Genomic DNA, 12,525 nt, shown 5'->3' on the forward strand with positions numbered 1-12,525 from the left:
AAGGCTCCCCCCCCCCCCCTAACCAAGATTTGACCCCTTCCCCATTTTTTTAGCTATGTCGTATAAGAGTATTCTTTTATCAATCAGGTATTTTGGTGAAGAATTATTTGTCTTCCGAACCTCCCCCTCCCCCCACACAAAGTTATCTGCTCCCCCCCCCTCATGGAAATATTTTTTTCCGTACAAATAAATCAATCAAACTAGTCGAAAGGATTATTTTTTAATATGTTTCCGTTATTTTTACTGAACATATATCAACATCTTTAACAAAGTTGATGATTTGTCTCCATTTTTCATACTGCAGGGATGAATATAAACGAGCTGTTCCGATCTCCATCTCATTGAATATATATTTATCTCCTCGCGAAACAAAGAAATACGGCATCAATTTAGTCGCTTCTTTTTGTCAACATGCGTGTTCACTGCTGCAAAAAATCACAAAAATAAGAAATAAATTTCATTGCTTTGTACAAAATAAAACCTAATTTTTATTGATAAATTGTCATAATAAATTTTAATTATTAACTTTTTCTTAAAACTAAATCAAATTGACAAGCAATTCTACTCATTTTCTACATTTTCATCGAGAGCAAAATCATCATCCATTAATTCGTCTAGTGCATTGCCTTCACTGTTTACATTTTCAGAGCTGTAAAGATCTTCGAATACTTAAAAGTGATTTTACAACATCTGGATATTCATGTGATACTTTTTTTCGCATTCTGCTACCTAGATTTATTGAACTTATCAAAGGATCAGATGAGTTCATAGCTCGAATAAAGACGTCATGTAGATTATCAACTCGTGACCTTTTCCTAGCATGATGGGTACGACATTTTTTAATAGTTTATGTTGGCATTCTGCTGCTTCTTCAGCTAACATGCCAAGAGGAGCCGGTGAATGGATTATTATGCTTCCAGCGTGAGCGAGTACTTTATGCACTGTTGCTGGAATTTTATACCAATCATACAATTTAATATATCGCCGATATGTTTCTTTACAATAGTCATCCATTTTTTTAGGATTGATCGGATCTTGGCAATTGATTACTATTAAAATATTACAAAATCTAACAATACGATAAGATCTTGATGATTCTTTCTGCTGTTCATGAGTACCTGCAATTTGACCTGAAAAGAAAGAAACATTTAAAGTTGCCTGTCATAAGACGAGTTTATACAATCCCATTGAATTCCACCACTTAATTGTATCTTGACAGATACGTATTTCGACCTCAAAAGTAAGGCCGTCTTCAGTGTCTCGTACTTGACTCGACTTGTCGAGTACGAGACACTGAAGACGGCCTTACTTTTGATGTCGAAATACGTATCTGTCAAGATACAATTAAGTGGTGGAATTCAATGGGATTGTATAAACTCGTCTTATGACAGGTGAAAACATTCCACTAAAAAGCTCAAAATAATTTTCTTATCATTTAAAGTTGGTGTACTAGAAAAACATGTGGATATTTAGATCCACCTGAATTCTACAATGTACCCGTTGTAGCGTTAAAGCCGAAAACAAACTCATGATTTGAAAATGTTTCCCCCGTTCTTTTTAATGCAAGTAGGTAGATAATATTTATTAGGAAAAAAAATATACCTGAGTATAGTTGGTACAAATTGCAAAATGACACATGAACAGAGAATTATAAACAAGGTTATCGTGAAACCATTGAAAACTTTTTAGTTCAGTTGGGTAGATAAAGTTTCTATGGAATGATAATTTTCGGTTTGTTTTTACTTGTTTTCACAAAAATAATAATGAAGTGGGTAACATTTTAAAGACTAAATTTGATATTGAACAGTTCCACATTTAAAGCAGTATTTGATTTGTACGATTTTTTTTTGTTTGTGCTCAATAATTGTTATTAACAAAAAAAAATCCATTTTTTTTCGACTTCGTGCCAAAATGACACTCATCCGCAGGAATTCCTCAAGAAGTTCCTCCAGGAATTCCTCCGGAAGTTCCTCCAGGAATTCCTCCGGAAGTTCCTCCAGGAATTCCTCCGGAAGTTCCTCCAGGAATTCCTCCGGAAGTTCCTCCAGGAATTCCTCCGGAAGTTCCTCCAGGAATTCCTCCGGAAGTTCCTCCAGGAATTCCTCCGGAAGTTCCTCCAGGAATTCCTCCGGAAGTTTCTCCACGAATTCCTCCGGAAGTTTCTCCACGAATTCCTCCGGAAGTTCCTCCACGAATTCCTCCGGAAGTTCCTCCAAGAATTTCTCCGGAAGTTTCTCTAGGAACTCCTCCGGAAGTTCCTCCAGGAATTCCTCTGGAAGTTCCTCTAGGAATTCCTCCGGAAGTTCCTCTAGGAATTCCTCCGGAAGTTCCTCTACGAATTCCTCCGGAAGTTCCTCCAGAAATTCCTCCGGAAGTTCCTCCAGGAATTCCTCCGGAAGTTCCTTCAGGAATTCCTCCGGAAGTTCCTCCAGGAATTCCTCCGGAAGTTCCTCCAGGAATTCCTCCGGAAGTTCCTCCAGGAATTCCTCCGGAAGTTCCTCCAGGAATTCCTCCGGAAGTTCCTCCAGGAATTCCTCCGGAAGTTCCTCCAGGAATTCCTCCGGAAGTTCCTCCAGGAATTCCTCCGGAAGTTCCTCCAGGAATTCCTCCGGAAGTTCCTCCAGGAATTCCTCCGGAAGTTCCTCCAGGAATTCCTCCGGAAGTTCCTCTAGGAATTCCTCCGGAAGTTCCTCCAGGAATTCCTCCGAGAGTTCCTCCAGGAATTCCTCCGGAAGTTCCTCCAGGAATTCCTCCGGAAGTTCCTCCAGGAATTCCTCCGGAAGTTCCTCCAGGAATTCCTCCGGAAGTTCCTCCAGGAATTCCTCCGGAAGTTCCTCCAGGAATTCCTCCGGAAGTTCCTCCAGGAATTCCTCCAGGAAGTTCCTCCAGGAAGTTCCTCCAGGAATTCCTCCGGAAGTTCCTCCAGGAATTCCTCCGGAAGTTCCTCCAGGAATTCCTCCGGAAGTTCCTCCAGGAATTCCTCCGGAAGTTCCTCCAGGAATTCCTCCGGAAGTTCCTCCAGGAATTCCTCCGGAAGTTCCTCCAGGAATTCCTCCGGAAGTTCCTCCAGGAATTCCTCCGGAAGTTCCTCCAGGAATTCCTCCAGGAATTCCTCCGGAAGTTCCTCCAGGAAGTTCCTCCAGGAATTCCTCCGGAAGTTCCTCCAGGAATTCCTCCGGAAGTTCCTCCAGGAATTCCTCCGGAAGTTCCTCCAGGAATTCCTCCGGAAGTTCCTCCAGGAATTCCTCCGGAAGTTCCTCCAGGAATTCCTCCGAAAGTTCCTCCAGGAATACATGCGGACGTTCTTCTAGGAATTCCTCCGGAAGTTCCTCCAGGAATTCCTCCGGAAGTTCCTCCAGGAATTCCTCCGGAAGTTCCTCCAGGAATTCCTCCGGAAGTTCCTCCAGGAATTCCCCCGAAGTTCCCCCCGGAATTCCTCCGGAAGTTCCTCCAGGAATTCCTCCGCAAGTTCCTCCAGGAATTCCTCCGGGAGTTCCTCCCGGTATTCCTCCGGAAGTTCCTCCAGGAATTCCTCCGGAAGTTCCTCCAGGAATTCCTCCGGAAGTTCCTCCAGGAATTCCTCCGGAAGTTCCTCCAGGAATTCCTCCGGAAGTTCCTCCAGGAATTCCTCCGGAAGTTCCTCCAGGAATTCCTCCGGAAGTTCCTCCAGGAATTCCTCCGGAAGTTCCTCCAGGAATTCCTCCGGAAGTTCCTCCAGGAATTCCTCCGGAAGTTCCTCCAGGAATTCCTCCGGAAGTTCCTCCAGGAATTCCTCCGGAAGTTCCTCCAAGAATTCCTCCGGAAGTTCCTCCAGGAATTCCTCCGGAAGTTCCTCCAGGAATTCCTCCGGAAGTTCCTCCAGGAATTCCTCCGGAAGTTCCTCCAGGAATTCCTCCAGAAGTTCCTCCAGGAATTCCTCCGGAAGTTCCTCCAGGAATTCCTCCGGAAGTTCCTCCAGGAATTCCTCCGGAAGTTCCTCCAGGAATTCCTCCGGAAGTTCCTCCAGGAATTCCTCCGGAAGTTCCTCCAGGAATTCCTCCGGAAGTTCCTCCAGGAATTCCTCCGGAAGTTCCTCCAGGAATTCCTCCGGAAGTTCCTCCAGGAATTCCTCCGGAAGTTCCTCCAGGAATTCCTCCGGAAGTTCCTCCAGGAATTCCTCCGGAAGTTCCTCCAGGAATTCCTCCGGAAGTTCCTCCAGGAATTCCTCCGGAAGTTCCTCCTGGAATTCCTCCGAAGTTCCTCCAGGAATTCCTCCGGAAGTTCCTCCAAGAATTCCTCCGGAAGTTCCTCCAGGAATTCCTCCGGAAGTTCCTCCAGGAATTCCTCCGGAAGTTCCTCCAGGAATTCCTCCGGAAGTTCCTCCAGGAATTCCTCCGGAAGTTCCTCCAGGAATTCCTCCGGAAGTTCCTCCACGAATTCCTCCGGAAGTTCCTCCAGGAATTCCTCCGGAAGTTCCTCCAGGAATTCCTCCGGAAGTTCCTCCAGGAATTCCTCCGGAAGTTCCTCCAGGAATTCCTCCGGAAGTTCCTCCAGGAATTCCTCAAGAAGTTCCTCCAGGAATTCCTCCGGAAGTTTCTCTAGAAACACCTTCGGAAGTTCCTCCAGGAATTCCTCCGGAAGTTCCTCCAGGAATTCCTCCGGAAGTTCCTCCAGGAATTCCTCCAGGAATTCCTCCGGAAGTTCCTCCGGAAGTTCCTCCAGGAATTCCTCCGGAAGTTCCTCCAGGAATTCCTCCGGAAGTTCCTCCAGGAATTCCTCCGGAAGTTCCTCCAGGAATTCCTCCGGAAGTTCCTCCAGGAATTCCTCCGGAAGTTCCTCCAGGAATTCCTCCGGAAGTTCCTCCAAGAATTTCTCCAGAAGTTCCTCCAGGAATTCCTCCGGAAGTTCCTCCAGGAATTCCTCCGGAAGTTCCTCCAGGAATTCCTCCGGAAGTTCCTCCAGGAATTCCTCCGGAAGTTCCTCCAGGAATTCCTCCGGAAGTTCCTCTAGGAATTCCTCCGGAGACTCTACAACACTACCCATAATTCCATTACTCATAATGCCATTACCCCGAAGGCCACTACCCCGAACGCCACAACCCCGAATGAGTCACTACCCTGAATGCCATTACCCCTAATGAGACACTACCCCGAATGAGCCAGTACCCCGAATTAGTCATTATTTCAAGTTAATACTTCATTTCAATGAAAAAAATGTTTCTCAAACAAATTTCATATGAATGAACAATAATTGGAACTGAAACTGTTTTAATGCAGTATGGAACTAAGTATTCTTACTCCGTAAGATCCCGTTCCACTTCGTATGGCCCTCTTCAAGATTCCTGAATGGCAGGGGGAGATTATGCAGTACGTTTCCATGCACAATTCAGAGAGTTGGAGGCAATTGCAGTCCACGTCTGCATGGCTACTGGGGCAACAAGGTAGAAGTTGTTCCTTGGTCGCTGTAGTAAAAGCTACGCATTCTGGATGAAGCGTGGTCTAGATCTCAAAATTGACTAGGGGTGAATGGGTGAGTGATGGATTAAGTGAGTGAGTAAGAGTGAGTGTGTGAGTGAGCGAGTAAGAGTTAGTGAGTGAGCGAGTAAGAGTAAACGAGTAAGAGTGAGTGAGTAAGAGTGACCGAGAAAGAGAGAGCGAACGATTGAGAGTAAATAAATGAGTAAAAGTGGATGAGTGAATTCCTCCGGAAGTTCCTCCAGGAATTCCTCCGGAAGTTCCTCCAGGAATTCCTCCGGAAGTTCCTCCAGGAATTCCTCAAGAAGTTCCTCCAGGAATTCCTCCGGAAGTTCCTCCAGGAATTCCTCCGGAAGTTCCTCCAGGAATTCCTCCGGAAGTTCCTCCAGGAATTCCTCCGGAAGTTCCTCCAGGAATTCCTCCGAAGTTCCTCCAGGAATTCCTCCGAAGTTCCTCCAGGAATTCCTCCGAAGTTCCTCCAGGAATTCCTCCGGAAGTTCCTCCAGGAATTCCTCCGGAAGTTCCTCCAGGAATTCCTCCGGAAGTTCCTCCAGGAATTCCTCCGGAAGTTCCTCCAGGAATTCCTCCGGAAGTTCCTCCAGGAATTCCTCCGGAAGTTCCTCCAGGAATTCCTCCGGAAGTTCCTCCAGGAATTCCTCCGGAAGTTCCTCCAGGAATTCCTCCGGAAGTTCCTCCAGGAATTCCTCCGGAAGTTCCTCCAGGAATTCCTCCGGAAGTTCCTCCAGGAATTCCTCCGGAAGTTCCTCCAGGAATTCCTCCGGAAGTTCCTCCAGGAATTCCTCCGGAAGTTCCTCCAGGAATTCCTCCGGAAGTTCCTCCAGGAATTCCTCCGGAAGTTCCTCCAGGAATTCCTCAAGAAGTTCCTCCAGGAATTCCTCCGGAAGTTCCTCTAGGAATTCCTCCGGACGTTCCTCCAGGAATTCCTCCGGAAGTTCCTCCAGGAATTCCTCCGGAAGTTCCTCCAGGAATTCCTCCGGAAGTTCCTTCAGGAATTCCTCCGGAAGTTCCTCCGGAAGTTCCTCCAGGAATTCCTCCGGAAGTTCCTCCAGGAATTCCTCCGGAAGTTCCTCCAGGAATTCCTCCGGAAGTTCCTCCAGGAATTCCTCCGGAAGTTCCTCCAGGAATTCCTCCGGAAGTTCCTCCAGGAATTCCTCCGGAAGTTCCTCCAGGAATTCCTCCGGAAGTTCCTCCAGGAATTCCTCCGGAAGTTCCTCCAGGAATTCCTCCGGAAGTTCCTCCAGGAATTCCTCCGGAAGTTCCTCCAGGAATTCCTCCGGAAGTTCCTCCAGGAATTCCTCCGGAAGTTCCTCCAGGAATTCCTCCGGAAGTTCCTCCAGGAATTCCTCCGGAAGTTCCTCCAGGAATTCCTCCGGAAGTTCCTCCAGGAATTCCTCCGGAAGTTCCTCCAGGAATTCCTCCGGAAGTTCCTCCAAGAATTTCTCCAGAAGTTCCTCCAAGAATTCCTCCAGAAGTTCTTTTAAAAATTCCTCCGGAAGTTCCTCAACGCGATTCCTTGGGAAGTTTCTCAAAGGAATTCCTCCGGAAGTTCCTCACAGGAATTCCTCCGGAAGTTCCTCTAGGAATTCCTCCGGAGACTCTACAACACTACCCATAATTCCATTACCCATAATGCCATTACCCCGAAGGCCACTACCCCGAACGCCACAACCCCGAATGAGTCACTACCCTGAATGCCATTACCCCTAATGAGACACTACCCCGAATGAGCCAGTACCCCGAATTAGTCATTATTTCAAGTTAATACTTCATTTCAATGAAAAAAATGTTTCTCAAACAAATTTCATATGAATGAACAATAATTGGAACTGAAACTGTTTTAATGCAGTATGGAACTAAGTATTCTTACTCCGTAAGATCCCGTTCCACTTCGTATGGCCCTCTTCAAGATTTCTGAATGGCAGGGGGAGATTATGCAGTACGTTTTCATGCACAATGCAGAGAGTTGGAGGCAATTGCAGTCCATGTCAGCATGGCTACTAGGGCAACAAGGTAGAAGTTGTTCCTTGGTCGCTGTAGTAAAAGCTACGGATTCTGGATGAAGCGTGGTCTAGATCTCAAAATTGACTAGGGGTGAATGGGTGAGTAAGAGTGAGTGAGTGATTTAGTGAGTGAGTAAGAGTGAGTGTGTGAGTGATCGAGTAAGAGTTAGTGAGTGAGCGAGTAAGAGTAAACGAGTAAGAGTGAGTGAGTAAGAGTGACCGAGAAAGAGAGAGCGAACGATTGAGAGTAAATAAATGAGTAAAAGTGGATGAGTGAGTAAGAGTGAATAAGTGAGTATAAGTGGGTGAATGAATGAGAGTGGGTGAATGAGTAATAATTAGTGAGACAGAGGAAGTGAGTGAGTGAGAGTTTGTGTATGAGAGTGAGAGAGAGGGAGATCCTGTTTGTATTCGGGAAGTTACGTTGACTTAAAGAAGGCATCATCTCGTTTCGCCTTCTATCGAGCAGACGTTTCTTTTAAAAAGGAAGTATTTCCTCTATGTGCCTTATCGAGGTATAAGCACGTTCATTAAAAGGTGGTATCATCTCCTCTGTTTGCCGTATACCGGGCAAACCCGTCCATTTAAAGAAGGCATCTCCTCCTCTGTCTGTCTTATACCGGGCAAACGCGTCTATTTAAAGAAGGCATCATCTACTCTGTCTGCCTTATACCGGGCAAACGTGTTCATTTAAACAAGGAATAATTTCCTCTTTGTTCCTTTATACTGGGCAAACCCGTCCATTTAAAGAAGGCATCATCTCCTCTGTTTGCCTTATACCGGACAAACGCATCCATATAAAGAAGGCATCATCTTCTCTGTCTGCCTTATACCGGGCAAACGTGTCCATTTAAAGAAGGCATCATCTCCTCTGTCTGCCTTATACCGGGCAAACGAGTCCATTTAAAGAAGGCATCATCTCCTCTGCCTTATACCGGGCAAACGTGTTCATTTAAACGAGGAATAATTTCCTCTGTGTGCCTTATACTGGGCAAACCCGTCCATTTAAAGATGGCGTCATCTCCTCTGTCTGTCTTATACCAGGCAAACGCGTTCATTTAAACAAGGCATTATTTCCTCGGTGTGCCTTATACCGGGCAACCCCGTCCATTTAAATAAGGCATCATCTCCTCTGTCTGCCTTATACCGGGCAAACACGTCCATTTAAAGAAGTCATCACTCATCATCTCCCCTTTCTGCCTTATACCGGGCAAACGCGTTTATTAAAAAAAAGATCATATTTACCCTGTATGCCGGGCAAACTCGTTCATTAAAACAAGGCATCATCTCCTCTGTTTGCCTTATACCGGGAAAACGCGTTCTGTTGAAAAAAAAAAGGATCTCTTATTCCATTTCGTAGAATACAGTCGCGATTCGCTGGTTGGGCCACGACCTCGGCCCAACTAACGAATTTGGTTTTTTAGTTGGGCCAACTGACAGCCATTTGAACACGTGTATTTCGAGTTGAACATCACAAATGATGTCCAGTGACGCCCAATCCCGTTTTCCGTGTTTACATTGAATTTTGACGTACGGTTGATTTTTAGTTGGGTCATGGCCCAACCAGCGGAGGCCCAACTAAAAAGGGACCCAAGTATTAAGATCCCAACCAGCGAATCCCGACTGTAGTACTTTTTCAGGTCATAATGACAGGAAAGCTAATTAGAAGAAAAATCAAAACCGTTGGTTAAACTGGTTGGTTAAAAACTGTTGCGATTCATAGATATCTGTTGGTGTTAAACATAATAATAGAGTACTATAGATTCTAAGGGGCCCTCCTTAGCCGTGTGGTAAGACGCGCGGCTACTAAGCAAGACCATGCTGAGGGTGGCTGGGTTCGATTCCCGGTGCCGGTCTAGACAATTTTCGGATTGGAAATTGTCTCGACTTCCCTGGGCATAAAAGTATCATCGTGCTAGCCTCATGATATACGAAGGCAAAATGGTAACCTGGCTTAGAAACCTCGCAGTTAATAACTGTGGAAGTGCTTAATGAACACTAAGCTGCGAGGCGGCTCTGTCCCAGTGTGGGGATATAATACCAATAAGTAAGTAGATAGATTCTAAATGTTTTCGGGGTAATTGCCTTTCGGGGTAATGGATTTCGGGGTAGTATCCCATTCGGGGTAATGACTTTCGGGGCACTGTCCCATTCGGGGTAGTGGCCTTCGGGGTAATGGCATTCGGGGTACTGGGATTCGGGGTACTGGGGTGGAGCCCCTCCGGAAGTTCCTCTAGGAATTCCTCCGGAAGTTCCTCTAGGAATTCCTCCGGAAGTTCCTCTAGGAATTCCTCCGGAAGTTCCTCTAGGAATTCCTCCGGAAGTTCCTCTAGGAATTCCTCCGGAAGTTCCTCTAGGAATTCCTCCGGAAGTTCCACTAAGTATTCCTTTGGATGTTCCTCCAGGAATTCCTCCGGAAGTTCCTCCAGGAATTCCTCCGGAAGTTCCTCCAGGAATTCCTCCGGAAGTTCCTCCAGGAATTCCTCCAGAAGTTCCTGCAGGAATTCCTCCAGGAACTCCTCCAGGAACTCCTCCGGAAGTTCCTCCAGGAATTCCACCGGTAGTTCCTTCAGGAATTCCACCGGTAGTTCCTTCAGGAATTCCTCTGTTAGTTCCTTCAGGAATTCCTCCGAAAGTTCCTCCAGCAATTCCTCCTGAAGTTCCTCCGAGAATTTTTCTGGAAGTTCCTCGAGAAAATCCTCCAGAAGTTCCTCCAGAAATTCCTCCGAAGGTTCCTCCAGGAATTCCTCCGGAAGTTCCTCCTGGAGGAATTCCTCCCGAAGTTCCTCCTGGAGGAATTCCTCCGGAAGTTCCTCCTGGAGGAATTCCTCCGGAAGTTCCTCCTGGAGGAATTCCCAGAATGAGCCAGTACCCCGAATTAGTCATTATTTCAAGTTAATACTTCATTTCAATGAAAAAAATGTTTCTCAAACAAATTTCATATGAATGAACAATAATTGGAACTGAAACTGTTTTAATGCAGTATGGAACTAAGTATTCTTACTCCGTAAGATCCCGTTCCACTTCGTATGGCCCTCTTCAAGATTCCTGAATGGCAGGGGGAGATTATGCAGTACGTTTCCATGCACAATGCAGAGAGTTGGAGGCAATTGCAGTCCACGTCAGCATGGCTACTAGGGCAACAAGGTAGAAGTTGTTCCTTGGTCGCTGTAGTAAAAGCAACGGATTCTGGATGAAGCGTGGTCTAGATCTCAAAATTGACTAGGGGGTGAATGGGTGAGTAAGAGTGAGTGAGTGATTTAGTGAGTGAGTAAGAGTGAGTGTGTGAGTGAGCGAGTAAGAGTTAGTGAGTGAGCGAGTAAGAGTAAACGAGTAAGAGTGAGTGAGTAAGAGTGACCGAGAAAGAGAGAGCGAACGATTGAGAGTAAATAAATGAGTAAAAGTGGATGAGTGAGTAAGAGTGAATAAGTGAGTATAAGTGGGTGAATGAATGAGAGTGGGTGAATGAGTAATAATTAGTGAGACAGAGGAAGTGAGTGAGTGAGAGTTTGTGTATGAGAGAGAGGGAGATCCTGTTTGTCTTCGGGAAGTTACGTTGACTTAAAGAAGGCATCATCTCGTTTCGCCTTCTATCGAGCAGACGTTTCTTTTAAAAAGGAAGTATTTCCTCTATGTGCCTTATCGAGGTATAAGCACGTTCATTAAAAGGTGGTATCATCTCCTCTGTTTGCCGTATACCGGGCAAACCCGTCCATTTAAAGAAGGCATCTCCTCCTCTGTCTGTCTTATACCGGGCAAACGCGTCTATTTAAAGAAGGCATCATCTACTCTGTCTGCCTTATACCGGGCAAACGTGTTCATTTAAACAAGGAATAATTTCCTCTTTGTTCCTTCATACTGGGCAAACCCGTCCATTTAAAGAAGGCATCATCTCCTCTGTTTGCCTTATACCGGACAAACGCATCCATATAAAGAAGGCATCATCTTCTCTGTCTGCCTTATACCGGGCAAACGTGTCCATTTAAAGAAGGCATTATCTCCTCTGTCTCCCTTATATTGGGCAAACGAGTCCATTTAAAGAAGGCATCATCTCCTCTGCCTTATACCGGGCAAACGTGTTCATTTAAACGAGGAATAATTTCCTCTGTGTGCCTTATACTGGGCAAACCTGTCCATTTAAAGATGGCGTCATCTCCTCTGTCTGTCTTATACCAGGCAAACGCGTTCATTTAAACAAGGCATTATTTCCTCGGTGTGCCTTATACCGGGCAACCCGTCCATTTAAATAAGGTATCATCTCCTCTGTCTGCCTTATACCGGGCAAACACGTCCATTTAAAGAAGTCATCACTCATCATCTCCCCTTTCTGCCTTATACCGGGCAAACGCGTTTATTAAAAAAAAGATCATATTTACCCTGTATGCCGGGCAAACTCGTTCATTAAAACAAGGCATCATCTCCTCTGTTTGCCTTATACCGGGAAAACGCGTTCTGTTGAAAAAAAAGGATCTCTTATTCCATTTCGTAGAATACAGTCGCGATTCGCTGGTTGGGCCACGACCTCGGCCCAACTAACGAATTTGGTTTTTTAGTTGGGCCAACTGACAGCCATTTGAACACGTGTATTTCGAGTTGAACATCACAAATGATGTCCAGTGACGCCCAATCCCGTTTTCCGTGTTTACATTGAATTTTGACGTACGGTTGATTTTTAGTTGGGTCATGGCCCAACCAGCGGAGGCCCAACTAAAAAGGGACCCAAGTATTAAGATCCCAACCAGCGAATCCCGACTGTAGTACTTTTTCAGGTCATAATGACAGGAAAGCTAATTAGAAGAAAAATCAAAACCGTTGGTTAAACTGGTTGGTTAAAAACTGTTGCGATTCATAGATATCTGTTGGTGTTAAACATAATAATAGAATACTATAGATTCTAAGGGGCCCTCCTTAGCCGTGTGGTAAGACGCGCGGCTACTAAGCAAGACCATGCTGAGGGTGGCTGGGTTCGATTCCAGTGCCGGTCTAGACAATTTTCGGATTGGAAATTGTCTCGACTTCCCATAAAAGTATCATCGTGCTAGCCTCATGGT

At 45.7% G+C, this 12,525-nt stretch overlaps 1 protein-coding gene across 4 annotated transcripts in view; it reads right to left on the reverse strand.

The window, feature by feature from the left end:
* Window positions 1-211: 211 nt before the first annotated feature.
* LOC134219222 (uncharacterized) overlaps window positions 212-12,525 on the reverse strand; it is a 60,882-nt gene continuing 48,568 nt past the window's right edge. Inside the window, exon 4 of one of the 4 annotated variants that reach the window (XM_062697922.1) lies at window positions 212-422. In XM_062697922.1, coding sequence (XP_062553906.1) covers window positions 420-422 — 3 coding nt within the window. In that variant the 3' untranslated portion in view covers window positions 212-419. Of the gene's footprint in view, window positions 426-477; window positions 1,131-11,850; window positions 11,927-12,525 lie in introns of those variants that run through there. The other 3 variants (XM_062697921.1, XM_062697919.1, XM_062697920.1) reach the window with 3 other exon arrangements.

The sequence above is a fragment of the Armigeres subalbatus genome, chromosome 3, assembly GCF_024139115.2.
Source record: "Armigeres subalbatus isolate Guangzhou_Male chromosome 3, GZ_Asu_2, whole genome shotgun sequence".
Lineage (NCBI taxonomy): Eukaryota > Metazoa > Arthropoda > Insecta > Diptera > Culicidae > Armigeres > Armigeres subalbatus.